This window comes from Catharus ustulatus, chromosome Z (genome assembly GCF_009819885.2).
Source record: "Catharus ustulatus isolate bCatUst1 chromosome Z, bCatUst1.pri.v2, whole genome shotgun sequence".
Lineage (NCBI taxonomy): Eukaryota > Metazoa > Chordata > Aves > Passeriformes > Turdidae > Catharus > Catharus ustulatus.
In genome coordinates, this window is record NC_046262.2 from 66,215,146 (window position 1) to 66,241,119 (window position 25,974).

The 25,974-nt window shown below is 42.4% G+C and overlaps 2 protein-coding genes across 11 annotated transcripts in view; one reads left to right on the top strand and one right to left on the bottom strand.

Moving 5' to 3' along the window:
- Positions 1-9,792, top strand: part of SLC26A1 (solute carrier family 26 member 1) — a 37,326-nt gene extending 27,534 nt beyond the window's left edge. For 9 of the 10 annotated variants that reach the window (XM_033084712.1, XM_033084713.1, XM_033084716.1 and 6 more), the window contains 2 exons: positions 3,019-3,669; positions 5,007-9,792. In XM_033084712.1, the coding sequence (XP_032940603.1) occupies positions 3,049-3,669; positions 5,007-6,527 (2,142 nt within the window). In that variant the 5' untranslated portion in view covers positions 3,019-3,048 and the 3' untranslated portion in view covers positions 6,528-9,792. Of the gene's footprint in view, positions 1-485; positions 542-3,018; positions 3,670-5,006 lie in introns of those variants that run through there. The other variant, XM_033084718.1, reaches the window with a different exon arrangement.
- IDUA (alpha-L-iduronidase) overlaps positions 1-15,419 on the bottom strand; it is a 44,423-nt gene extending 29,004 nt beyond the window's left edge. Inside the window, exons 1-2 of the mRNA XM_033084719.1 lie at positions 15,277-15,419; positions 12,046-12,186 (exon numbers count right to left, since the gene is read on the bottom strand). Of these exons, the coding sequence (XP_032940610.1) occupies positions 12,046-12,186; positions 15,277-15,401 (266 nt within the window). The 5' untranslated portion in view covers positions 15,402-15,419. The remainder of the gene's footprint in view (positions 1-12,045; positions 12,187-15,276) is intronic.
- Positions 15,420-25,974: the final 10,555 nt, after the last annotated feature.

A 25,974-nucleotide genomic window follows, 5' to 3' on the forward strand; every position in this document is an offset into this window, starting at 1 on the left:
GTTTGCTTTGTACAAAAGCTATTATTCTGATTATCCAGTAAGGCAGTATAGCTAACATATATATATATATATATATATATATATATCTATCTTACTACATTATCATTCAAACACAAGATCTCTTAATAGATTTCCAAAGAAATTATGTTCAAATCATCTTATGTATTAAAAATCACTATTATCCTTCAGGGAGCTGCACAAACAATAAGCATATCTAAATTGTAATGGCTTTGTTTTTTGGTTTTTATTTGGAAATACCAAATTACTTCCAAGTTAATTGTATGAGATTAGAGAGGCAGACAGCAAGTATGTGGTTAAATATATGAGCCTAGTGTACAGAAGGTGATACAATCTTTTTGTGTAGCCTATAAAAAGCACTCATTGGATATTGAATTGCCCACTAGCTTTAAACTATGTAGAGCAAGGGCACAATACCTATTTCCTGGCTGGCTGAATTCACTTGGCTCTAAGAAGTGACTGGCATTTGAATAAGGACTTGCTGTCCTCATGCACAAGTCTCTCATTCTCCAAACCAATTTAGGTAAGACAGGAAGTATTGGGATTTTGCCTTTTAAAAATGAGTGTCTTTATTACACTTGCTAGCATTCTGTATTTGGTGTTATTCATATCCTCTTAACCTGGTGTTGCAACTTCATTCATCTTTTCTGTTGCCTTTGCATTCTAACAAAGACTAGATCCAACCTATTTTCCTGTCCAAGCAGACCTTGGCTAGCATAACTAAGCAGTACAGTAGGGTCTAAAGTAAACTTAGCCTTGATAAAAAATAGACATGGATGTTTATAAATAATTATATAAAATTGTAATTAGTGTTTCTGTATGATGGAAATAAGCCTTACTTACAAACATGAAGAAATGCAAACAATGAGAGCTAAAAATGGGTTTATGTAATTGGGAGGGATAAAAATCAACTGATTTTTTTATATATATATGTCTAGACTACTATGTAGGTCCTCTTCAGCTTGGACAATCAGTCCATATATTTCTAACAAGAATCTCTACCCTGCCTTTTACCAAGTTATAAAGTACCTATAAAACCTGAACATCCTATCTTGAATTGTGGTTAAACTTTGCATAGCCTCAGAAATCATGCTGTGTCACTGACCTGTATGCTGTATTGTAATACCTGGGAATTCATTTAAAACTGCTGCAGTAGTTATAGATATATATCTTCTTACTATTTTCAATTCGTGGCAAAACATAATTACTAAAATCTTGAAAACTATTTCTAAGCAGAATAGACAAAAGACTTTCTAATAAGCCACTCTTCATTTGGACTGTTATAGGTCAAAAGCTTACAGGCTATTGATAATCTGTTCTTTTGTTTTTCAATTATATTTCCAGTTGGACTCATTAACACTTTTTCTAAATTCAGAATTCTACATCTTAACAGGTTGTTACCAAACATTAACAAATCAAAAGTTCTTCTTAACAACAAAAAAACCCCATGAAATTTACAGAGAATTCTATCAGTATCTTCGAAACTGTGTATTAACTGTTAAAAACTATTAAATTTTATCAACAGAATAATGTGCCAGTTAGTTTACCTCAAGTTTCATGAAACTGATGGGTATAGTCTGTCTCTAAACACCAAAACAGGAAAGAAACAGCTTTTACTTTTAAGTGAAGGCTAGCTTTGACACTATTTGCAATGTCACTCCTGGCACCAAACAGTCCTGATACAGAGATCCTGGCTGTTATGACACTGAGAGAGGCTGAGCCTAGAGAAGGTCTGCTTTGCTAAAAGTTCTGCACATTATTGTATAAGCACCTACTATCTTCATCTAGATCAGTATGAGTCACTTCTTATCTCCCACTACTCATATATGGGCCTCCTCACGTGGAAGTCTCTTCCTTCTTTGCATTGCTAACCAGAAAAGATTTATCACTTGCCATGGTCACTTTGATTTTTTTTTCCACCTGTGTGTTCCTATTTTATTTTTTTAGCTATTTAAGTTAGGACACTTTCATGTTCTGCCTCTCAGTCATGTTACCACCTACCCCAAAATTACTTATGAATGCACTAAGCTAATTTCAATTTAATTTGACAATTGAGTAAAAATGCAGACATCCAGTTTGGTGAAAACAGTTTTGTCCATTGAAGCAAGAGACATCAAAAGCACTGCTATAGGGAATACAAACAACCCCAGGCATCACATACTAGAAAATAATCAGGAGAATCATAGGAAACACTGCTGTATTTGTTCTGCTGTACACATAATTATTTGTTATTTCTCCTTACTGGGAAAACTAAGCTGGGTAACTATGGCTTTAAAGTTGAAAATCATTACATGCAGCACTCTTCCAACATGGTAACATTATGGTGCTCCATCTGTATGTTCCCACTGTGGTGGTATTTGTGAGTAGGTATTTATTACCAGAAGCTGCACATCAAAACAATCTACAATTCAACAAGTTCATGTTATGTAGCAGCTAGAAAGAGTCAGTCAATGGCTTGTATACATGTATTTTGTGTAAGATTAAACTGTTGCTCTCCAGAAAACTCTGCTTTACAGGTCCTACCAGTAACATTTTTCTCCTCAGCACTAATGCCAACTGCAGTGACAGATCCTTATACCCCATGAGAGTTATGAATCAATGATTACAGGATTTACTCACTATACAGAAACACTACAACCCTACCTCACTAGCACATGTTTACTTCACACCATCGAGTGCTGCCTCTGGTCACAAAGACCTTTATGACAGAACATTTAGAATAGATGATGGAGATTTCTGTCGCACAAAAAAATTACTAATTTAACCCCATTTTTCTTTATTAGAACAAACCAGATTAAATTGAAAGTACTCCTTAGTGTGTCCAAGAAAGGCAGATTTATTTCTTAGCCTTATGAGTCACTGGAGCCCTGTGAGAGTGTTCTTGTTGGGAATGATGCTTTCTTAAGAGCAAAACCAGGTGGCAATCTTTTCGTGTTAAGCAACTGTGCTAGAAAAGTCTTCATAAATTGCAACCTGACAGAGGTTTTCTTCACTTTGCAGGAACACATAAAAGAAGTAAACACAGGAAATATGGAAAGACCACTTGAGGCTACCAGAATGGAAAACAACACCTCATCCTGCTTTCTCATGGAAAGAAAGACTCATGCCAAGATTAATAGGAAAGAAGTCATACTAGCGAAACTGAGAAAGAGCTGCTCCTGCACACCACAGAAGCTGAAGAACTTTCTTATGGACTTCTTTCCTGTTTTACGATGGCTTCCCAAGTACAGATGCAAAGAGTACATTTGGGGGGATGTTATGTCTGGGTTAGTGATCGGGATAATTTTGGTGCCTCAAGCAATTGCATACTCCCTGCTGGCAGGTCTGAAGCCCATTTATAGCCTTTACACATCATTCTTTGCCAACATCATCTATTTCTTAATGGGCACATCCCGTCACGTCTCAGTTGGCATTTTCAGCTTGATAAGCTTAATGGTGGGACAAGTTGTGGACCGAGAACTTCTCTTGGCTGGGTTTGACTTGAATGATGATGCCCCACCAGCCTCAGGTGATGGCTCTCTGCAGAATGACAATCTGTCCAACACAACTGCCTTCAACCTTACCATTGTGGGGATAAATGCCGAGTGTGGGAAAGAGTGCTACGCTATTGGCATTGCTACAGCCTTGACATTCATGGCTGGAGTGTATCAGGTAAGTGGTTGCTCATATTCAGAGGTATGTAGTTTCTAAAGCTTTTTTGCATGACCTAAGCTTTGGTTTGACTGTATTTCAATGAGACACATCATGAACTCGTTTGAATGTACCTTGGACTGTTTTCTCCAGGAAGCCTAACTGTAAGCAACTCAGAGACAGCATGATGCGGGCAGTTTTCTTAATTGTCAGCAAACACAGTTAAACAAGAGTCAGAAAGATCATTAACATTGCTTTGATATTCTTCTGTTTCTTGGCCTTGTTGCTTTCGTGGGACAATGAGGCCAAATACAGATATAGGAAATTCCCAGGTAGCTGTGTATTTAAAAATTAAGAAGTAACTCTTTCCCTAGATATTTTAATAGAGGTATGCACCTACTGAACTACTTCCACAGGTTCAGAACGTGCAGCTTGGTGTTTTGCTAGGGAGTGCTATTTTCTATCAAACTGCTGTCCAAAAGATCATTTGGACAAAGAAAGGACAAGAGGAGAAACAGATTGGCTAACCTACTTTTCAGACAATGGTTGTGCTGGACTCCTTGACACTTGTCAACATGCTGCCATCACAGGATACCAAACAGAGTACAGAAGGAAGCATCATGAACATACTTACCTACTAACTCTGTGTGTGTATATATGTGGGTCTACACACAGACACACACGCACACACACACACATATGAATGCTGAAACAGCTATCTATCTTCCTGTTGTAGTAAGAAATTTCAGGTCACATATATGAAAAAAAATCCCCTTGTGAAGTATTTTCCAATGCCATCTAAGGAAGGAAAATCAACTACTTAAGGATAGAACTGTGAAGTTTGTGAGCTGTTCTACCAATTCTGATCTGAGGCAAAGGCCATCTGAGCTCCATTTTCCCTTCTGTCCACAGGGCTAAAATTAAAAGTTGTTTAATACAATAGCTACAATAGGGACCTTATTTGTAGTCATTCGAGTTTTGTTTGCAAAAAAAAGGCCATACATTTTAACTTTATTCACTTAAAGACAAAAAAAGAAGAAAATTGACTTCGGTATAACAGAAGCATTTTGTACCCACTGTTCTTTTGCAAGCTACTTCAGTGGAGTCACTTCAGACAGATGTTTGACTGACCACCCTGCCTCAAACTCCTCGTTCACCTCTTGGGTTTGTAGCATTCCACAACAGTAAAAAGGAATCACATTTCAAAAACAGACTGGAAACAAAAAAGAACAATTCCTGTTTCAAGACTGAAATAGCCAAATATTATTGGCCTCCAGCTAGTTCTTGCCCATCTGTACCTAACGATTTGCAGCAATGGTTACAGCTCACAGTTTTTTCTTCTTCTTCTGTTTCCTCAGGTTCTAATGGGGATCTTCCGTCTGGGTTTCGTATCTATGTACCTATCCGAGTCCGTACTAGATGGCTTTGCAACTGGTGCTTCCTTAACCATTTTAACAGCTCAAGTGAAGTATCTGATAGGAATAAAAATTCCACGTAGCCAAGGGCATGGGATGCTTGTTATTACCTGGATTAACATTTTCCGGAACATTTCTCAGGCTAACCTTTGCGATGTCATCACAAGTGCCATTTGTATCGTGGTGCTGGTCACCGCTAAGGAACTCGGAGATCGGTATAAACATAAACTGAAATTCCCTCTTCCCACAGAGCTGGTAGTTATCGTTGTGGCAACACTGGTGTCACACTATGGTAAGTTAAATGAAGTGTATGCATCCAGTGTTTCTGGAGCTATTCCAACAGGATTTATCCCTCCAAAGGTACCAGAGTTCAACTTAATGCTCCGAGTTGCACTAGATGCTTTGCCTCTTGCCATAGTCAGTTTTGTCTTCACTGTATCCCTCTCAGAAATGTTTGCAAAGAAATATGCTTACACCATCCGAGCCAATCAGGAAATGTTTGCTGTGGGATTCTGCAACATCATTCCTTCTTTCTTCCACTCTTTTGCAACCAGTGCAGCTCTGGCAAAAACACTTGTCAAAACATCTACGGGCTGCCAGACTCAAATCTCTGGAGTAATTAGTGCAATGGTGGTTTTGCTGGTGCTGCTCTTCCTGGCACCTCTCTTCTACTCCTTGCAGAAGTGTGTCCTGGCTTGTATTATCATTGTCAGCCTTCGGGGAGCCCTGAGGAAGTTCCAAGATGTGCCAGCACGGTACCAGGTGAATAAGGTGGACACACTTGTTTGGGTAGTTACCATGTCTGCCTCTGCCTTGGTCAGCACAGAAATAGGACTGTTGGTTGGCATTGTTTTCTCCATGTTATGCATCATTGTTCGGACCCAGCGGCCACGGACAGCCCTGCTTGGTCAGATCCAAGACACCAGCTTTTATGAGGATGACTTAGAATATGAAAATCTCTCTACTGTTCCAAAGGTCAAAATATTTCGGTTTGAGGCCCCACTTTACTACGCAAATAGAAACTACTTCCTAAAGTCTCTATACAGATTGACCAATTTAGATCCTAACCTAGAAGCTGCTAGGAGGAAGAAATATGAGAAGAAGGAAAAGCAGCATCTGAAAAAGGGAAATCACAGAACTGCTAATGGACTTGGCATCGGAGAAACCACTTTGCAACTAGTTCCGAAGCAAATTGATTTCCAAACCCTTGTTGTAGATTGCTCTTCCATCTCATTTTTGGACACCACTGGAGTTAATACTTTAAAGGAAATCCTGAAAGACTACAAGAATTTAAACATTTCTGTTCTCCTGGCTTGCTGCAATCCCTCAGTGATAGACTCTCTTAAAAGAGGGGGTTACTTTGGAAAGGATTTTGGATGTATGCAGGAAATGCTATTCTACAGTATACATAATGCTGTGCTATTTGCAAAAGACCAAAAGCTTCCAGCAGATTGCTCAGTTTAACCCTGTGTCTTCCCTGATAATTCACTACTAAGTGACAGATGGAGAGGGGTAGTTTGCAACAAGCACATTATCAGACACACTGTTGGCTGTGTAAAGCCATTCCTCCAAAAGAGTTCCACTTTATGTCATATGCCACATACAGCAGCCACAGAGGAGGCAGTATAGGGCAAGCATGAAAAGGTTAGACTACTACCTACACTTTAAAATGCAGGTGAAAGCAGTTTGGGATCAACTTATCCATCATACCATCATTATTTGTGACCCAAAATGGATGTGGGGGGAAGGCCTGCCCAGTGTTGCCTCCCAGTGATTCAATGGCTGGTTTCTGTTAAGAAAGCCAAGCCACTTCCATTAAAATGCAATCAGTATGGCATTCTGGACACATAATGGTTTAAACTGTGGCTTGCAAGGCCCTGCCCCTTCCTATTATTCTAGGTGTACTACTTAACAAGTCTCCACTGTTCGCACAAAAATAAAATGTATAAAATATTGTGGAATGTAGAATATCTCTCCATATTGATCACGCAAGCATAACCTTGTTAATAGCATAACCTGCCACAGGAAAAGAAACTATGATCCATCACAGGTTCCTCTCAAAACTACCATTATCAAAAATTGGTTTTGGAGTCACAGGAGTCCTCCTTACTATTGGATTAAATCTGTTGTAATTAGGCTGTGATGCCCCTAATCATGCTGGAAGAAATACAACTCTGATGCACAATTTTGTAACTAGTAAAAATATACACAGGATTAAGAAAAATGAATGGCTTTAATTGGCAGCTACTCAGCCAGTTGTACCATCCTGTAAAATAAGCTGCCTCTGGTGGGCAGATGCAACTCTAATTCAGGGACACATAAGGACCATCAAACGTAAAACCTCAGAGCTGTGATGCAGCACATCACTATCTTCCTACAAATGCCAGCCTGTGTTCAAAGAAAAACAGGAGAAAATAAAGGCAGAGTGGGAAGGTTAATCTGTGAGTTTTCTTGAAGGGGATTGATGGATCAGTCAGAACTGCCTGGCTGGTCTTCTCTGATGCAATGCTAATGAAGTATTACAAGTAACATACATGGGTCAAGTAAACAGAGCAATGCTTTGCAACTTGTGTATCCCCCTATGCTGAAAAATTTTCACCACTGTTTATACACACTACAGATGCTGTGGGGGTTTTGTTTGTTTGGCTTTTTTTTCCTATCATATTAGTGTTTGATTCGAGGTTTACTAGACCATGTTTTCTGGGGCTGGTTACTTTCTATAATAATTTGCATTAAGTGCTGTTCGTTATACTTTATGTCATCAGTTGTATTGTTCTATATGCAGGTTCTGTCTTCACAAATAAGAATAGACTTGGATCTTGATTGTAACACAGTATTCAGTGTTCTGGCCCGTGGCATGGGCAGAATATTCTGTTTCATACTCAAGTCTGTAATTACCTGTACAGAAGGTAAGACAGCAGCGCTCACCCTCTCTCCTTTACACATCACCAAGCATGGAAGGAAATTCTGTCATAGCTGTGCCTCTCCCAACTAACAGACTCTAGAAACAGAGATATGCCGAAGACATTTCTTTGCTGTCCATTACAGAAAAGTCAAGTAACACATTGTATGATTTGTTAATTTCAACTTTTTAGGTCATTGAATGAAAGTACAGTTGTGCCCCAGAGCCTGTCTAGCTTTTAGAATAAGTATTTTCCTAGAGGAAAAGCACAGCACTTTCAAAAGACCAAAAATACCTTCACAGGGGCTACAACTAGCACAGTATTACATTATTCGATATTGATGTTTCCATGCACTCATTACAAAAGAAGCCTATCAGCTGCACACTGTTAGTATGCTAAAGCAGTAAAACCTGACAGAAACATCAGACTGGACATTCAAGAACTGACAATTATCAGTATTTTCCTGTCATAAAACAACCCACATTATTATTTAAATTGCTGACTTGGTATGATTAGCTTCTTTCTGTTCTAGAAGGAAGTGAGCAGGGCCCAAGGACAAAAACTGCTTTGTACCTGCTTCTGTTTGTAACCATTCTTTGATCAGGGAATAACTCTTTCAAGGCCTTGCTCAGGCCTAACAAGGCAAATGGGTGTATAAGAGTTACTACCAGACAGTACCAATACAGACACTCTTAGGCCACTGTGCTAAAGCAGGCTGTCATTGGAAGTCCAATAAAACATCCACCAATCTACACATCTTTTAGCTTTCTGGATCCAGCTACCAACATAGAACACAAAGAAAAAATATGCAAAGATACTCTTAACTTTAATCTAATTTTAAAAGGCAAAAAAAAGGGAAGATAAATTCAAATGGAAGGTGCATCCTTGTAAGAGTCTCTGGGGAATAATGAAGAGAATAAGACAGTAAGAATGGGAAGTGTCTTTTTCACCATATTTATTTTAAGTGTGGTAAAGAAACTTGACTATACATAAGAGAGAAGGTAAACTTTAGAACTTATACTATGAAGAAAGAAATAATTGGTTAGAAGGAACCATAAGAACAATTTCCGGTTTTGGTTTTAGCACTAGCAGAGCTGGCTCACAATCAACTGTGTTGGACATTGTCAAATACAGCATGGAAACAGCTTCAGTGCTGTGATGTAGGGATGCTGGCAGACCATGATTTCTAAGGAATATGTAAAAGGTAACTAAAAAAGCCTTTTTCTGGTACATCTATATTTGCTATATTGAGTTATACTAAGATTAAAGATATGAAGATTGAAAATTAACAAAAACTGCTGATTCTCTTCTCTCCTAAACTACCAGAAATTAGCTATCATGTATTGGAGAGGAGTTGGGGATAGGCTTGTAATTCCTACTAGGTTAATACTAATATTGAAATAAAAACCATTATATGCCTTTTAGGAAATGTTATATGTTTCATGTAGGTTGACTGTATTTTTGTTTACTGTGATGCCTTGTGATTTATCATGTATCATGTATCCAAAAGATCTTAGCACTGCTACATAAGAACGTGAAAGGATTCTTAACTTGTGGACTGTGTGTGTCCCTTGGAACTGGGCAAAGAGTTGGAGTCTTCAGCTCAAAGTGTCCTGTCTTGTTGACTAGTGAAGCGTGGCCAGAATGTGTGCTCCAGGTGTCAAAATAGCTCTTTTTACTGGCACTGGTATCTGGGAAATGTCCAGTCCATAAAAGACATGTTGGATTTCCTCACAATTCTAAATATTCCTGTGTCACAAGACTAAGACCAAGAGACAAATGCGTGCTACTGGTTGGAAAATAAAACTAGGAGTTCTTTGAAAACAGTTTGCCTTGTGGTATCCTTTCACAGGTGGCAAAATAATGGGCTAACTCCAAATAACGACAAAGATGAAGAGGGGGGCTTGCTGTACCAGAAAAAGTTAAAATAAAGGGATACACTTGGTTTTGGGGGATTATAAAACATAGTGAGAAAGACCATTACAGAAGTGAGAATGGGAAGGTGGAAGTTTTTATTTGAGCACATCTATTTCTTGGCAAACATTTATGGCACCTTTTTTACAGATGGCGGCAACTGTGAAGAAAAGCAAAGCCTCTATCTGTTAGACTTCCACAGAGTTCCCCTGTTCTCTCTAAGTGCTCTTCTTCAGTCAAGTCCCCATCTCCACATTCCAAGGAGTATTCTCTACTCATCAACCCCATGACATAATACAGTTCTGCACTCAGATGGTTGCACTCAAAGCTTCTTTACATCCTTCAGGTTCAGGAATAGATTTACACATGCACAGAATTAAGCATCAGCACTAAACTTCTCTGCTCAGACTTGTATTTCTGCTTCTGTTGTTTTTTTCAGTACCAATGTTTGTCTGCAGGCTCCACGCTCCTTCCCCTTCCAAAACTGCTGACACTGGTTGTCTTCCAACAACTTAAATATCTTCTTGTCCTTGACAAATGCACTTTTTTTTTGCAAAATGAGAAGTTTCAGCTTGGTTCTAAACAGCAGCAGTTTGTAATTTCTACATGTCAAAGACATGGGCTAAAGACTGAGGCTAGTAGGTTAGAATCCTACCTTTGAGATACTACAGCTTTTTTGGGGACTTCTTGATTGATTGTTATTTTTCCACGGTCCTAGAATTTTGATTGTATCAAGGACTGTATACCACACTTTCAAAAGACTCAGTCCCCACAAAGGCTGAGCAGAATCCATGACACATGCATTCCTCCCCCTCAGTCATGTGGAAAGACCAATTCAACACAATGGCACAGCTAAGACAGGCTGCCAGAAGGGATTCTGCGCTCCAAGTGTAGATGTGGCTACTTTCCTTCCAAAGGTACTCACTGATTTTTCCTAAGTCAGTTGGTTACAGAAACCTGAAAGACACAACCCATCTCCCAGGAGAAATCTCTAAGACAAGGACTCTGGAAGTGGTAAGCAGTGACAGCTGTCCTTGACACTGGTTCATTCCAAGAGTGAACCACATTCCACAGTCCAGTAAGAAAGGGAGACACACATAGGAAAGGGTGTTTAGGGGAAACTTCCTCAAGGAAAGATGAGAGCAAGGAGCTCTGTTACCTGCTGCACTTATGGAATGGAGTAACAGATGCCATCCTGGGGTACTGATGCAACACTTACCTGCGTGCAGGACTTACGATCACCTTCCTAAAAAACTGACATACACAAGGTCACCTCAATATTAAGGAAGAAAAATTTTGTTCCTAATTCACACTCTGAAACTCCCTACTCCCCTGCTCACACACCATTTTCAGAGTCTGAACTCTCCTTCCCTGTTGCTTCCCCACAATGGTAAATTCCCATTCGTCTGTGTTGGGACAGCAGATGTAACAAGGATGTGGACTGCAAATATGCTCTGCTCAGCAAGAGTCTGAGCCAAGCAGGACTTTTAAGAGCTATTACAATTTTTCATGGGGTTCTTATGGTTTGCCTTTCTTCATAGACCAATCTAGATCCCGCTCTAGGCATCTGGTTATTTGGCTGTTCCCACTGGGATCTTGGTAGGAGTGTGTTTAAGCTGAGTTAAAAGGGACTTGAAAGGCAATGAATTCCAAGTGTTCTCCTAAATTCTGACATGCATTTCCCTAAAATTAAAAATGCTGTTTTGTATATCAAACCTTTTGGAACAGGGTATTACCAGAATACACCTGTTTTAATTCTACATAATAATTTAATTTCAATTACCTGTCAATGAACGCAATGCACAGGTGGCTTCAGGAGGCAAAATGTAACTGCTAATATAGGCAGAAGGATTAGTGGCAGCTTTCATTTGGACTTCTCAGTAAGTCACACTTGGTTGGACTTTTTTGCTGTATCATGTCTCCTACATTAAAAGACTAAAAAGTAAGCCATCTTTCTAGTCCCTCAACTTCTCAGGAGAAACTACATCTATCTTCATCTCTTAAAATTCCAGAATTATTCCCATCTGGTGGAACTTAGCTAACTTCCACAGAAGCAAAGATATGCCCAGCTTGCAATTCAGCTAAGATAAACATCAAAGTGAGCACCTGCTGGACCCTTTATTCTGTCACATTTTTCTAGACTTCAACTAGAGGTGTTCGCTTACCTAAGAGCAACTAATTCCAGTAACCAGTGAATCCGAACTTGTTCAATGCCGCCATGTGGAACAGAAGAAATGTAAGCAAGGTTCAGCTCTTGGTCTTTGCTCAGGTCATACAGGTCAGCACGTCTGTGAGGTAAAGGAGGGCTTCAGGAAAAGATGGACAGAAAAGAAACACATTGAAATATTAAATAACAGCTCCACTGGACATGCAAAGATTCCTATACTACCTCCCTACATCACCTGCATGTTCCTACATGGCATGAGGAGCACTGCCTAACATGAGACGAAACAAAACAGAGTTGTAGGTTATTTGGGGCCAACTGTCTGTACGTGTTGTTTGGCAAAGTAAGATACAACCTGGGTGCATCTCAATGCCATGCTCAAAGAAAAACCTTGCCACGAGTCACTGCTGCACAGACAGCAATCTCAGGCAACAAGGGCCAGAGGAAACCATACAGTGACAGTTGCCTTGACTCCGAGTAACTAATCATAAAGGACCTCACTGTCTTTTAGGCTTTACAGTGGAAGTCAGACTTGCTAAGGTCTGTAGTAAGAAAAATATGGCCTTAACCCTCCTGCTGAAGTTCATGCAATCAATTCTTTCTCTGCTGTGGACACTACTACTACACCTGCTAGAAGCAGAATTAAATGCTCAGAGCCTTCACATTCTTCAGCCATAATCAGCTAACCCTTAAGCATTAGAAAGCACAGAAGTGTGCCATTTGAGATTTCTATGTTTGATTCTGCAAGCAGTTTAACAGACTCATGGCTATACAGCAACAATTATACCAATTTGACTTTGATGTCTACTTATTCCACTGAAATTAACACTGTGGCAAATTTTTGTTGTTCCAATCTCCACAGATAAGATGGAGATCTCAACCTCACCCTTCATAAGTCAGCAACTTAGAATGCTGCACGGTTCACTGGGTCTGGGCATCCTTAGGGACTTTGATTAAGCTTCCTCATATTGTGCCCATTCTAAATGATAAAGAATTTGTAGGACAAGAAGGATAAAACAACATTTTCCCTCAGACTTGGTAAAATACATCCATGTGTCTTCACACTGCAGCAAGAGACGACTGTGCTCTAACGACACACTATATACAAACTGTTTAAGTCAAAAACTGCTCTAGTCTATGCCCTGCCTGCTGTAGTCTGTCTCCTATGATGTCGACCAGACTTGTGCTGACTGTAATTCTGCTGGAAAGAGTAATTTATGTCATCCTTGCCTACCGTATCCATCCACACATTCATCCCACCACCAAGGGCCCTACTCAGTGAATCTGCTACTGTATAACCACCTATGTACAAAGGGAGAAAAGCCTGACCCCACCTGGACAAGAACTTAACACAACTGAAATACTGCCTATCTATTACCCCATCTCCTGCATCCTTACCTGAAAGTTCAAATCTTTACACAAATCACATCCATTCATAGCACTTATTACAAATCAGCCAGTATATGTGAGCCCTTCTCTGCCGTTCCATCAGCATACAAGCCACTTATAAACCGTCTCCTTAAGATAGCTTCAAGTCACACACGTGATACCGAGAAATTAGCAGCATCACTCTTGTGTATCAGCCATTTTTAATTGTTTCAGTAAATAAGGACAATGTTAACGATCAGATTCTGATGGAGTGCTTTATTACTACTCTGAAATGCAAACTGGCATCCATTCAGCGGTGGCAAAGACAATTATTTTTGCTTAGTCCATGTTGAATAAACACTCTGAAATTCACACCCTGTTAGACAGAAATGTTGCAGAAACCGTGATGGGATACAAAAGACAGCCGACAGAACAGTGGGCTTTGTTAGTGGTGCTGTCAGTATCTGTCCTTTCCTGTTCTGAGTGCGAAGTGCCCGAGCCTTGCTCCCAGGTTTTCTCAGCTGCTGATCCACAGCTAGGCACTTGCCCAGAAAAGAAGCTTTAGCAGCTGGAACTCAGTTGTGCCAGTGCATGAGCTTTCAAGGCATTTTCAGAAATACTAGTGTTGGCCAGATTTATAAAAGCGTAACTGCTGACCCATGGATAGCCTCTGCGACTGCTCCTCTGTCTTTCCTTCACACATATTTCATGTTTGCAGCTTTCCAAAGTTTTTCACACAATTAAAACTGTGAGTGTTTCATAGACTGCAGTTTAAATGGACTAAACATATTATTTTAAGGCAGATTTCTATTAATGTTTCGTAATATTACAAGACCAACAAACAAACAAACAAAAACAATGAAAGAAAAAAAAATCCTGAAAGTCCACACGCTTCTCTTCCTCAGAATGTATTTTAAGTCCTATTTTGTTCCCTCCCCCATGGAAAACAAAAGAAAAATTTTTCAAGTTTTTTCTTAGGGGAACTTCATGCATTATGCAAAGAAAGTACACAAATTCCTTTTTCCAAAGCACATGCTCACTCCATCCCTATTGCAACTCTTTTCCATGTAAGCGTTACTTAACCCACTCTATGCTTAAATTAAGGAGATCATAATCACTTTAGAGTAAGATACAAGCATGGCAGTGGAATATATCATCCCTTGCTTTCAGGCCCGCTAGAAGTTTTTAGCAGTCTCACAAAACTTAGACTGCTCCACACCCAGTTAGCTGAGCAAAACCACGCTTTCTCCGAGAAGCAAAGCACAACCAGAGTACAGGGATTTCTGCACGGTCACCGCCTTCTCCCTAACTTGGGTCACCTTGACCCACTGGCTGCATCCGGTGGTGCATCTGGAGAACATCTGTCAAGCAGAACAAACTCCTAGAACTATCAGTCTTTTGTTCTGTAGTGCTAGAACTACCAGAAACTGTTCCTGGGGCCCTTTAGGGGCCTTGGCAATGGAAACACTGAAAAGTAAAGGGAAATGAGTTCTGAGTATCAGCGTATGTACTGTGCTGGGGAAGATGATGGACTTTACATGTTCGAAGGGGCAAGGAAACAAGTCAGACAAGGGGAAGGAATGTCGACTAGGCCTAATTTTTGGCCGGTTCACACCAACTGGCCACATCCCACATCCCGCCCTGCACTGTGGAGCTGATCCAGCACCGGGCAAGCAGCAAGGGGCAGCAAGGGACAGCAAGGGGCAGCAAGGGCCCTCTGACCCCACAGCAGCAAGCCCGGGAGAGCCTCGGTTCCTCCTGGAAGGCAGCGTCCGCACGACCCGGGGGATCCAGAGGGCGGAACGCAGCCGAGGCGAGGGCCGAAGAGCGGCTCGGGGCCCGGAGCCGGACGGTGCGCGCTTACCAGAAGCCAGTGCTCCTCCAAAAGTGCTGCAGGGGCCGCTCGGCTCGCCGGGCATCCACGTACACCTCGTACGCCGCGGAGCCCGCGCCCAGCGGCACCAGCAGCAGCCACAGCAGCGGCCCCATGGCGCCGCGAGGGCCGCGGGGCCGGGGAGCGGGGCCCCACGGCCGCCCGCTGCCGACGTGCCGGGGCACGCCCAGGGGCCCAGAGGCCCCCGCCCCCCGGAGCCCCGCGGCCAGGGCGCCTCCCGCCCGCCGCGCTGCTCCCGGCTCGCGGCGCTGTGGCCGCTGTCCCGGCGCCGCCGGCTCCCGGGACTCTCCCGCCGGCCGTGCCGCGGGCGGGCGGCGGCGGCTGCGCCTCTCCCGCGCCCCACACGGGGGCGGTGCGCACCGCCACGCCCGCGCTGCCCGGGCCAGGCCCGGGAAGGCCGCGGTGACGGGGGCGGAACCGCCCTCCTGCCCCGGAAAAGCGTAGGGGCAGGGTGGGAGCTGTGTCCGCTGGCTACGTGTAAACCAATTTATTAATCTCGGCGTGCCAAAGAGGGGTGTGCTCTCTGAGCCCAAAAAGCCAGCCGCAACCTGGGCTGCTTCCAAAGCAGCGTGGGCAGCAGGAGAGGGAAGGAATTCTGCCCCCCTGCTCTGCTCTGGTGAGATCCCACCTGGAACCCTGCATCCGGCTCTGGGATCCGCCACAGGAAGGACGTGGACTTGTTGGAGCAAGTCCAGAAAAGGGCCGTGAAGTGTATAAGGGGAGTGAAGAACTTCCCTCTACAAAGACAGGCTAAGAAAGTCGGGGCTGTTCAGTTCTGGAGAATAACAGATACAAATTGAAGAAGCAGAAGTGAGGCTTAGTTATTGGGAAGAAATTCTTTACTGTGAGGATGGTGAGATGCTGAAACAGGTTGCCCAGGGAGCTGTGGGTGCCCCAGCCCTGGCACTGTTCAAAGCCAGGCTGGACAAGGTCTTGAGCCGCCCAGTCTATTGGGATGTGTCCCTGCCCATGGCAGAGGGATGTTGGGACTGGATGATGCTGAAGGTCACTTCTAGCCCTTAACATTCTATGATTCCATTATTCTGTGAAGAGTTTCATCACACACAGCCTGCAGTTCTGCATGCTTGTTTGTTACCTTGTATACCTGAGGAGTTGGTTTTTCCGTGGGGGTATGACTCCTGTCTTCAGGATCATTCTCTTTTACCTACTGTTGTGCCTTCAGAAATCTTGTCAAGCCTTCCAGGCAGGGAATCCAGTTCTATACTGCTAGCTTCACCCTGAGCTAGGACAGCAGCTGCCTTTGGGTGAGTGCTGCTGCCTGGGCTTCAGTGAGGGGTGATGGCATTTTGCCATTTGGAAAGTGTGATCCATGAGAGAAAGGTCCTGCACCCACTTAAGCTGGTTCTTTTGTTAGCTTTCCCTTCAGAGAGATAGATTGGAGATGAACAACAGACAGCCAAACACCAAACTGTGATTATTTTGCTTATTAACACCAACCCTGTACCTCTCTGTCTTTAAGTGGGGAAGGTTCATTGTAGGACCAGCATGAGATGCCAGCAGTTCCAGCACCTAGCTGTGATGGACATGGAAACTATCCCTTGCAGAGGAACCAACAACTCAGTCCTCAATCAAAGACTTGGCCACAAATTTCAGCAGAAAGTTGTTTTCAAGGGAGAAATCCCCTGAAAGCCATAGGTTCTCCCACAGACCATTCCTATAGACATCAGGAAGGCTTGAGCCTTGGAGACCAAGCTGACTTTTTCTCAGAGACTGCTAAAACAGAATTGTTGCATTCAGCTTGGCTGATTTCAAAGTTCAATCTGTAAGACAAGGTGTCAAACCAGTACTATTCTCTTTCTAGCCAGGGAGCTTTGGCTGTCCTCAGGCATTTGTAAAAAGTCCTGAATACCACAGAGCCGTGGATGTAAAATGGTGCTCTGTCAACATTTTAGAGAAGTCTCTCAGAGCTCCAGGAAAGTCTCTTCCCTTGGAATCTGACAAGAACATGACCTCCAGAGCATTTCCAGGAGAGTCCTTCTTGGAGATTGGTGTAGGCACTAAAGAGAACGTCCCTGTTGTTTTCTACACCTTATCCCAAGGCATGGGCGAGAGCTACACATAGCACACTGGCCACACCCCGCCTGAACTTGGGAGACAGAAGAGAAGTTGAAACCCCTGCTGGAAGAGAGACTCAACAAAAAGCTCCGTCACCTAGAGGTTTCTCTTCCATGTCTAACAAAACAGCTAACAAGATTTTTAAAGGTAGTTATGAGGAACTGTAATTGCCTGCAGGAAATCTTTTCTCCTCATCAGAGCTGCTCTGGTGCCTCCTGCCAGAGAAAGAAAACCCATCAGAGTTATCTGTACCCTGTGAAGGAGCCCAGTACACCTCTGTCTCTAAAACATCTAAGGGCTGCTGCAGGGAGAGCAGCTGGGAGCATATGGCTTGCATTTTCCCAATCAAGGTAGTTGACTGGATCAACATGTTCTGGCAGCATGTGTAGGTCAGTTGCCAGGCTACACTGGTGAAACTCAGTTGTCTGCTCTGCAATCTTCCCAATCCTCTTCTCCCAGGGGCAGCACAAATGCCAAGATTACCTCAGATTACCTCTAACATGCAGTGTGCCAGGTTTGAAAATCTGACTCAGAGTTAAACCCATATGCTTAGGCTTCTGTGAGCATGGTTCTAGAGATGATCAGGCAAAGCTGTGATAAAAGCATTGGTCGAGGGGATGTTCCCTTTTTCCTTTGACTTTCTGCCTCTCCAAGGACTGGGAAGTATCCGGCAGCAGTTTTTCTGTGTAGCATTTAACCAGGAAGGTTCCCCACAGCTGACGCTCCCACCCAAAGTACCCATGGGATTTTACCACAACCTCCTCCCATCTCCGTGTAAAGACTGAGTGAGAACTCTTCCTGTACTGAGGCATTCCTGAGGAGGCGCACAGGCATGGGGAATGGAGAGCAGCACTGTTCACTGGCCCTTTCCAATATATTGACACGGACCCTTCCCAGCTGTCTGACCAACTTAAAATCCTCCAGTGTCTCAAACTGGGCAGATGAGAGATGTAAAACCTGTTATTCCTGAGCTGAGTCATCTGAGAAAGAGTGCTTATGGCATTTTTTCCCAGCAGCTCTCCCTGCAGCATCCCTGAGAACACAGGCATTCCAGGCTCCTTCCGACATGTCAGGGAGCTGGTAACTTCTTGCTGCATTTTCTTTCTTTGTGAAGAGGTACCTGCACAATGCATGAGAAATTTGGGTGTATGTGTTGAGGGGCTCTGTGTGTGTGTCTGTGTGAGCTGTGAATGTGTGTGTGTGCTTTTCTGTTCAGACGCCTCCAGCTAATTTAGTACTTAATTGAATTATAAACCTGGCTTCAAACAGCATCCCTGGAAATGCCAACATGGCTTTGTCACACAGCCATCTCATGCCACATGGCAGGAACAAGACTTTTGCTGTAGCATATGGAACTTGAAGCCTAGAGAATCATCTGGAGTTATCTTGATATTTTTGTAATAACTAACTACTGTTGTAAATAACTAACTACTGGTGAGGCCTTCCAAGGTTCATGACAGCATTTGCTTCTTGGGTGACTTCACATTCTCACATGGCAGCACCTGGTCTTTGGGCAAATAGCCTTGGCTGTATAGTCTCAAGTTTCATGTTACATCTAATCCAGTCTAACCAGGACTTCTGTCCTGCTCTCCGTCCCTGCCACTGCTTGTCTATTGCTGCTGTTTCCCATTTGCCAGGTTCAACACCAAGGAAGCTGAAAGGAGGATAATTCATCCAGATGACTGCCTGGAAAGCCTCTCCTTTTTTGATTCAGTTTGTTTTCTTGTGCACAGGTAAGCTGCAGAGACATGATGCTGTGTAACCTGGTAGTACACAACAGAAGAAGCATGGGAAAAGGTGGGACAGAGTGAGACCAATCCTGGCTGATCTGCCTGCTAGTAGGCTGGAGAATGCGTAGTATGAAATTATGCTCAAACTTGTGCATCTTCATGGCTTGCCTAGCATGGTCAGCCTTGTAAAATCTAACTCTGAAGTGATCCTGTTTCTTGCAGGAGTCTAGCAGTTCTCTGCACCCATCTCAATCACCAAACTGCCACTGCACTCATAATATCTCTGCAACATGCTAAAGGTATCAGACATACATATCTCACATCAGGAGTCTAGCAACACAGCATGGATCTTAGTTCTTACTTTTCTTATGGATGGCTTTCAAAGTTCAGTTTATGACAGTGTTGCAGCTTTTACTTATGATCCAGTGGGCTTTGTGATCCCCAAGATTTCCTTCTTCCTCAATTTATTTCCAGCCTTTGGGATGAGTAGTTGAACTGGATGTGGCCTGCAGCTGTCTGTTGCCTTTCCCCTCAGTGGGACAGTGCTATGCTGCCTCAAGACATGCAGTACCTCTAGCGCTAAGTTTCTTCTACAGGCTGGGCAGGTTGCAGACAGACATAATCACCTGGTGGTGATTACCTGTGTTGGACTTGCTTTTCTTGTAGTGATCAGCCCAGACAGAAGTGGCACATGATGCAGGAACATGGGTGCACTCCTGAAGGAACTTGGAAGCTTCAAGGTTCTGTATCATACTGGAGTTGCATGGAGTTATTAAGGGTATGAGGGTTGATCAGCTGTCTAGGAGAGAACAGGGTGCATTACTCTGCTGAAGGGTGCGATGTGCTGTTCCCTCCCAAGAGATTAAAATTTTTTTAGTTTCTGCTTCTTTCCTGGTTTGATGCCATAATTATTTTTCCATCTCCCACTTTTGGTCTAGATACAATTCTGACAAGTTCAGAAGTGTTTCATGGCTTTCCCACTGGACCTTCTAGACTTCATAGCTAAGGTGATGGTGTTTCATGCCCTGAGGAGACCAACTGCTTGTATACAAAAGTCTGGGTAGATGCAAACAGACTCAGAGTGATGAAAATACTTTGCAGCCCTTTACAAGTGCTTTCCCTATCATTACTTAGTTTACCTAAGAGGTGATTAGGAAGTTTTGATATCACCTCTGCTGAATACAACAAATTTAACAAGTATGTGAATGCTTGACATTCTAGACACCATCCATGTGCATGTCTCTAATATCCCAAAGCCGGCTACATTCAAGGCCAGGATTTGACATCTCCTTGCATTTGTGATACCTCCATATATTTCATCCAGTGCACGGAGCCTAGGGTTATTAAACACTCTCTAATTTTTCTAGGGACATGGACCTTATCACCCAAATGTCACCTTCCATTCCACCATGATTGAACATGACTCAATTGTTTTGCTGCAGTTTAGCACTATGCAACTATTTTTGTTATCAGATGTAACCTGACGCATCTAAATCATTATGACTGTTAGGCTGAGGGCTTCACATCAGGGCTTGTCTTGGTCTGGGGTTGTTTTAGCTGTGCTAAGGGCTGTTTGATAGCTGTGTGACTGCTTCCTAAATTTTTTCAGCTTAGCTCAGTGAACAGCATCCAGTGTAAAGTGTGACAGGCCTCAGTAAGGGCCAGTTTATCCCCAAAGAAAATGACACCCTCATCATCAGCCCTCATCCACTACTTCTGAACTGACAGGCTAGGCAGGTGCTGAGTGACAAATGTGGTCAGCCCAGAGTCCAGGTCATTAATTTGGACCAGGCAAGTATTGTGACAGGACAACTCTGGGGCCAAATGGAGAAGTTAGTCGATAAACCAGAGTCTAGATCAAAGGTCTGTGGCCAGATGTAGGCAGCGCTTAGATCACCATTCATGCAAGATAGCTTAGGTAGGGGTTAAAGCCCCTCTGAAATGGGTGTCATGGGCTGAAAGAGGAAGGTTGTGTTGCCAACAATGACAATGTTTAGTTCTCATAGATAGAAAGACACCTGTAAAGATGCAGTGTTCTTCCTATACTTCGTAAAGTACTAGTTCCTACACTTCAGGAGGATTGGAGTGCTGGGCCTGAGGCTAATGTGTATTCCGTCTGCACTTACCTTGGGAGAGAAATAAATCTGAAATATTTTACTGCCATTTGTAAAGTTCTGGATTTGCTTCACTGTTCCTGAGTGAAGAGGAGCACTATGGCTGAGTGTCAAAGTTTAGATGAGAACTTTCCCTTTGAAAGCAAAACAGATTTTATTAACAAAACATCCCAGATAGCCCCAAATGGGGCTCAGGGAACCCACACTACAGATGTAGACTAGGAGCCTACATTTGATGAAGAAATTTGCATGCCAAAGACTCAGCATTATACCCACTTCCCAGAAGGATAAGTTAAGTTTAGACCACTTAAGAACAGAGAAAACGGATAGATAGTAGGAATATAATATGTATCAGTCTCACTCTTATTTTCAGAGAGTTTATGTTACTGTAACTGAGGCAAAGATAGCTCCTGTATTTCAGTTAGACTGTGGAGAGCATAATTAGACTAACAATAAATTCTGAGTTCCACGGCAATTTGTATTCCCTTTTGCCCATAGCAAAATTTATTTTAGAATATAGGAAGAATATTTTAGAGCTGCCAGAGACAATGGCATTGATGTTAATGGCAGTCACGTCTGCTATGACTGGAGTCAGGTAAAAGAGAGGAAGCAGTGTGTTGGTTAGCTGAGGATGATACACTGCCTTGCATCCTTCCAATAAACCATGTTTGGCTGCATAAGCTCCTCAGGGTAAAAATTACCAAATATTTGTGTGCTACCCCACATAGTCGTTTCTCTTACAACTGCTTTAGGTCCCTTGGTAGAATGAGGATTTGCATATATTTGCCTGTGGCCAGAGTGTGTTCCAACCTCTTGCTTTGAGGAAAGGAGGCTGAGTGTGGGGGAAAGATCAGATTTATCCCTCAAACCCAACAGTCCTTGGTATTGTCTTTGGCATCGGTACACAGGGTGGGGAGAGCATGGGGAGTTGATTTCCACAACTCACTCTGCCAAGCTCATTTGAAAAGAAGTTAGGGTAGACAACATCAGCTGCTCTTCCCTCATTCATCCATGTCTTTGTTTCATTGCAGAAGGCAGTCAGATTGGTAAGCATGACTTCCCTTTAATGAATCCAGACTGACTAATCCTGAGCACCTTCTTGTCATCCATGTGGATAGAGATGCCTTCATTTCAGAATGAGGTGCTCCATCACCTTTCCAGGGCCTGAGGTAAGGATGGCTGGCCAGTAGTTCCCTGGGTCGTTCTTTCTCTTTTTGAAGGCTGGGGTGACATTTTCTGTCTTCCAGTCCTCAGGCACCTCTCCTGACCACCGTGGCTTCTCAAAGATCTAGGGTATAGTTGTAGGAGAAGATCACACTGTCTGCAACTCTCTGACACCTTATGTGCACTGGGTCTGGATGAGAAGGGGTAGTGGATCTGTTTAATCCTCTGTCAACACCTTTCTTCTGCATGATTGGGAATAGCTGAAGACCAGAAGGGAAACTTTCAAATTCTATGGGTCAGCAGCAGTAGTGCTGTGTGCTAAGAATGAAGTACATTAACCTTTCTCAGCAGTGAATTACACTTCATGGCCCTAAACAAGTGGAGGTTGTGATCAGCCGCTGGTAGTTGGGCATCTATGGTTACAGTTTCCAGGTACTCCCAAATGCTACAAGCCATGCATGCCAGCTTTTGTTTTGCATGTGATCCAGATGAGAATATTTTTTATTTATATATCTGGTTTTAATTGATCAGTTCACTTATCATTTGCCATAATGATAAGAACAGATAAAACAGAATCCAAGAGATTTTTTTGTTTTGGGTTTTTGTTGTTTTTTTTTTTATTGGGGGTTTTTTGTTTGGTTGGTTTTTTGGGGTTTTTGTTTTGGTTTGGTTTTTTGGGTTTTTTGGGTATTTGCTTTTTTGCTTTTTTTGTTTTTTGGTGAATTAGAATTAAAATCCTCTGTATTCAGTCTGAAAGCAAGTTTTAGAAATCTGTGATGTTGTGCAGTACAAAAGATGACTCACAGATAGAACTTTAGGTTCAGGTTAGATGCCAGTCAACAATTAATAAATACACATTTGGAAGTCTGCCTTCAAAATGGAAAAGCACAGGATGTACACATCCTCACTTGTTTGTTCCACAGGACATGGATTGTAACTGATGTTTTGTGTGGGCTGTGTAGAGGCAGAGGCAAAAATAATAACAAATCAAAGAGTCCACTAGAAAAATCAGAATGACCACTCTGTGAAGTCCTCTGGAAAGCTTACATTGGCATTTTTGTCAAAACAAGTCAACCCAGATATACTCAGTTAAAAGTATATCTCCTATTTGCTGCTTTAACACCAAGTATACCCATAATTTCTGTGTTAGACTTCTATGGCTATCACAAGAGCTTGTGAGTCAACCCATTAGAAGCTTTTCCAGTTATGAACCATGTGAACAACTGAGAACATAAGTACTCTCACAGCACTGTGCTTGGGAGGGAAGTAAAAAAACTAAAGGCATTGGGCCATTATCCCTTTCAAAACAAGGAATAAGGATGTTTTCCTCTGCCTTCTCAGCTTTATGGTTTATAACCAGTCAACCAAAGTTCAAAAATAAATGCTCTTTCATTCTGCCATTGCAACAGCAAACCTGTGGTTTGTCTCTAATTCCTTTTATGTCTATCTCATATAAGCCCTAATTAATGTTTAATTCCTTACTAAAGTCTTCCATTAAGAATTCACTTTATTTCTGGGAGGCACAGGGCCATCACAACTAACATGTATCATTTGTTTGACAGTTTTATGGTTCAGCTGGAACAATTTGCAGAGCTGTCCATCAGTATCTTCCCTGTAGCTTTGCAGCCTTTCTATTTTAGTCATGAACTACGGAACAGAGCAGAGTAACAGGCCACTAAGTGATACTTAGAAATGGAAGGAATAAAGTTCAGAAAAGCCTCTGGAAATTCTTTGCCTAATAATTTATTAAGTTGTTTTAGTTGTTTTTCAAAGATTTAATACTAGTGCATTAGAAGAGGAGCTGTGCTTCAGAGATACCTTCTCATCAGTGCAGGACTTGGCAATATTTTTGTTTCATAGATTTACACAGTTCTCTCCATCAAGAAGCAGCACTAGCTGTCAGTTCTCTGAAGCTGTAGAGGAGATGACAGATACCTCTGCTGTCTTAGCATGGCCTCAGCAGTACACTGTGAAAGGCCAGTAAAAGCCTTCCTGTGCTCTCCCAGTGTTTGGGAATCATTTGATAAGGCACCAGAAGGGAGAAAGGAAGAGATGTCAACAACTTCAGCTGTTGGGCTCTGCAGGTGCGTTGTCTGCTTGGAACAAATCTATACCCTAAGCCCTCCAGATGTGGGCAATCTCTAGCTGTCTGTGATATGGCTGTGCATCTCCTTTGGGTACTTGCATATCATTCTTTGGCATATATCTTCCCTTGCATTACCTGTCTTAGACTCATAACAAACCCTTTATCTTGATAGATTTACCTGTGGTCACAGTTGTACACAAGCCATTAATAAATGGCGACAGTTTGTGATAACATTCCCATTTCATTGCCATTCCAAATGATAGTGCAGAATATTCATGGCCAACGTTTCTTACAGCTTCCCCATGAAACCCATTCTTCTACAGGAACAAGGACCAGTCCCAGGGTATCAGCCTCTTGCCAGCTGCTCCACCATTTTATACAGCACTCTCTTCAGGTTTTTTTGTAATGGCAGGAGTCTGCTAAAACACATAGTACTGTCATGTGAAAACCCCAGGGTCTGCACCTCAGCCTTATGGCCGTGCTTAGCCTGATGCAGAGTGAGAAGTCAGGTAATCCTGAAATTATGTGGGCAAAGTGGTACTCCATCTAGAGTAAGGTGGACTTGCATGGCTTAAAAGGTTATTGCTGTGCTTGCCCATGGTTTCCATTAAAGGAGAAGTTGTAGGTTATAACTGTGGGTAGATAATTAATGGGAAATCTTCTCATGTAAGGTTTTCTCATTTGCACAGTGGAGGAGTGGGTGTGCTCAAGTTAACTGACTGTTGTTTTTGGGGAAAAGAACTCTTAAAATAATGCATGTTAAAATGGGCTGGTTTTGAAGATCACACTACATATTAAAAGAGAGCACAAGGTCATTCAGCTTCAGGGGTTTGCAGCTGCTTCCCACACAGAACATGTGAATTCTGCACAGTTAGAATTCCCAGTTTTACCTCCTTCTGAAAATGGACTGGTGAACTCATTGAACTGGAGCGTAACTGCTTTCCTCCAGAGCCCAAAACACATTTAGCAGCTCAGCAGATATGAGCATTGCACGCTCATTAGGGATTTTATGGATATATGCATCAGCACCATTACATTCTGTGATGCAGCCTAATCTGGACAGAGCAGCACTATTGGAGAGATGAGATTAACACAGTGCATCCATTTCAAGTAGTCTTTGCATTTATCCTTCCCTATCTTTCAATATGACTAGTAAAAATGTATGTGCATGCACAGACACAAACACACAGACTCCTCTTACTGAATAAGTCAGCTCTCAATTTCTTGTCAGTCAGTGATTACTGTCTGCAAAGGGATCTCCTTAGAGTGATGATCCTACATTATCCTTTTTCTACATAGTGGCTTCATTTTTCTTCATGGGGCATATTTCCTGCTCACAGATTTCCATCTGACTAAACCTTGTATTTTCCAAATCAGCTTGTATTTTGCAAACTTCAACCATACTGTTAAAAATTTCAGTTACTGGATTTTTTTGGTTGAAGATGGAAGGATGAAACACTATAGTTATAGGAGAAACAAAATAGAACTGATAAACATA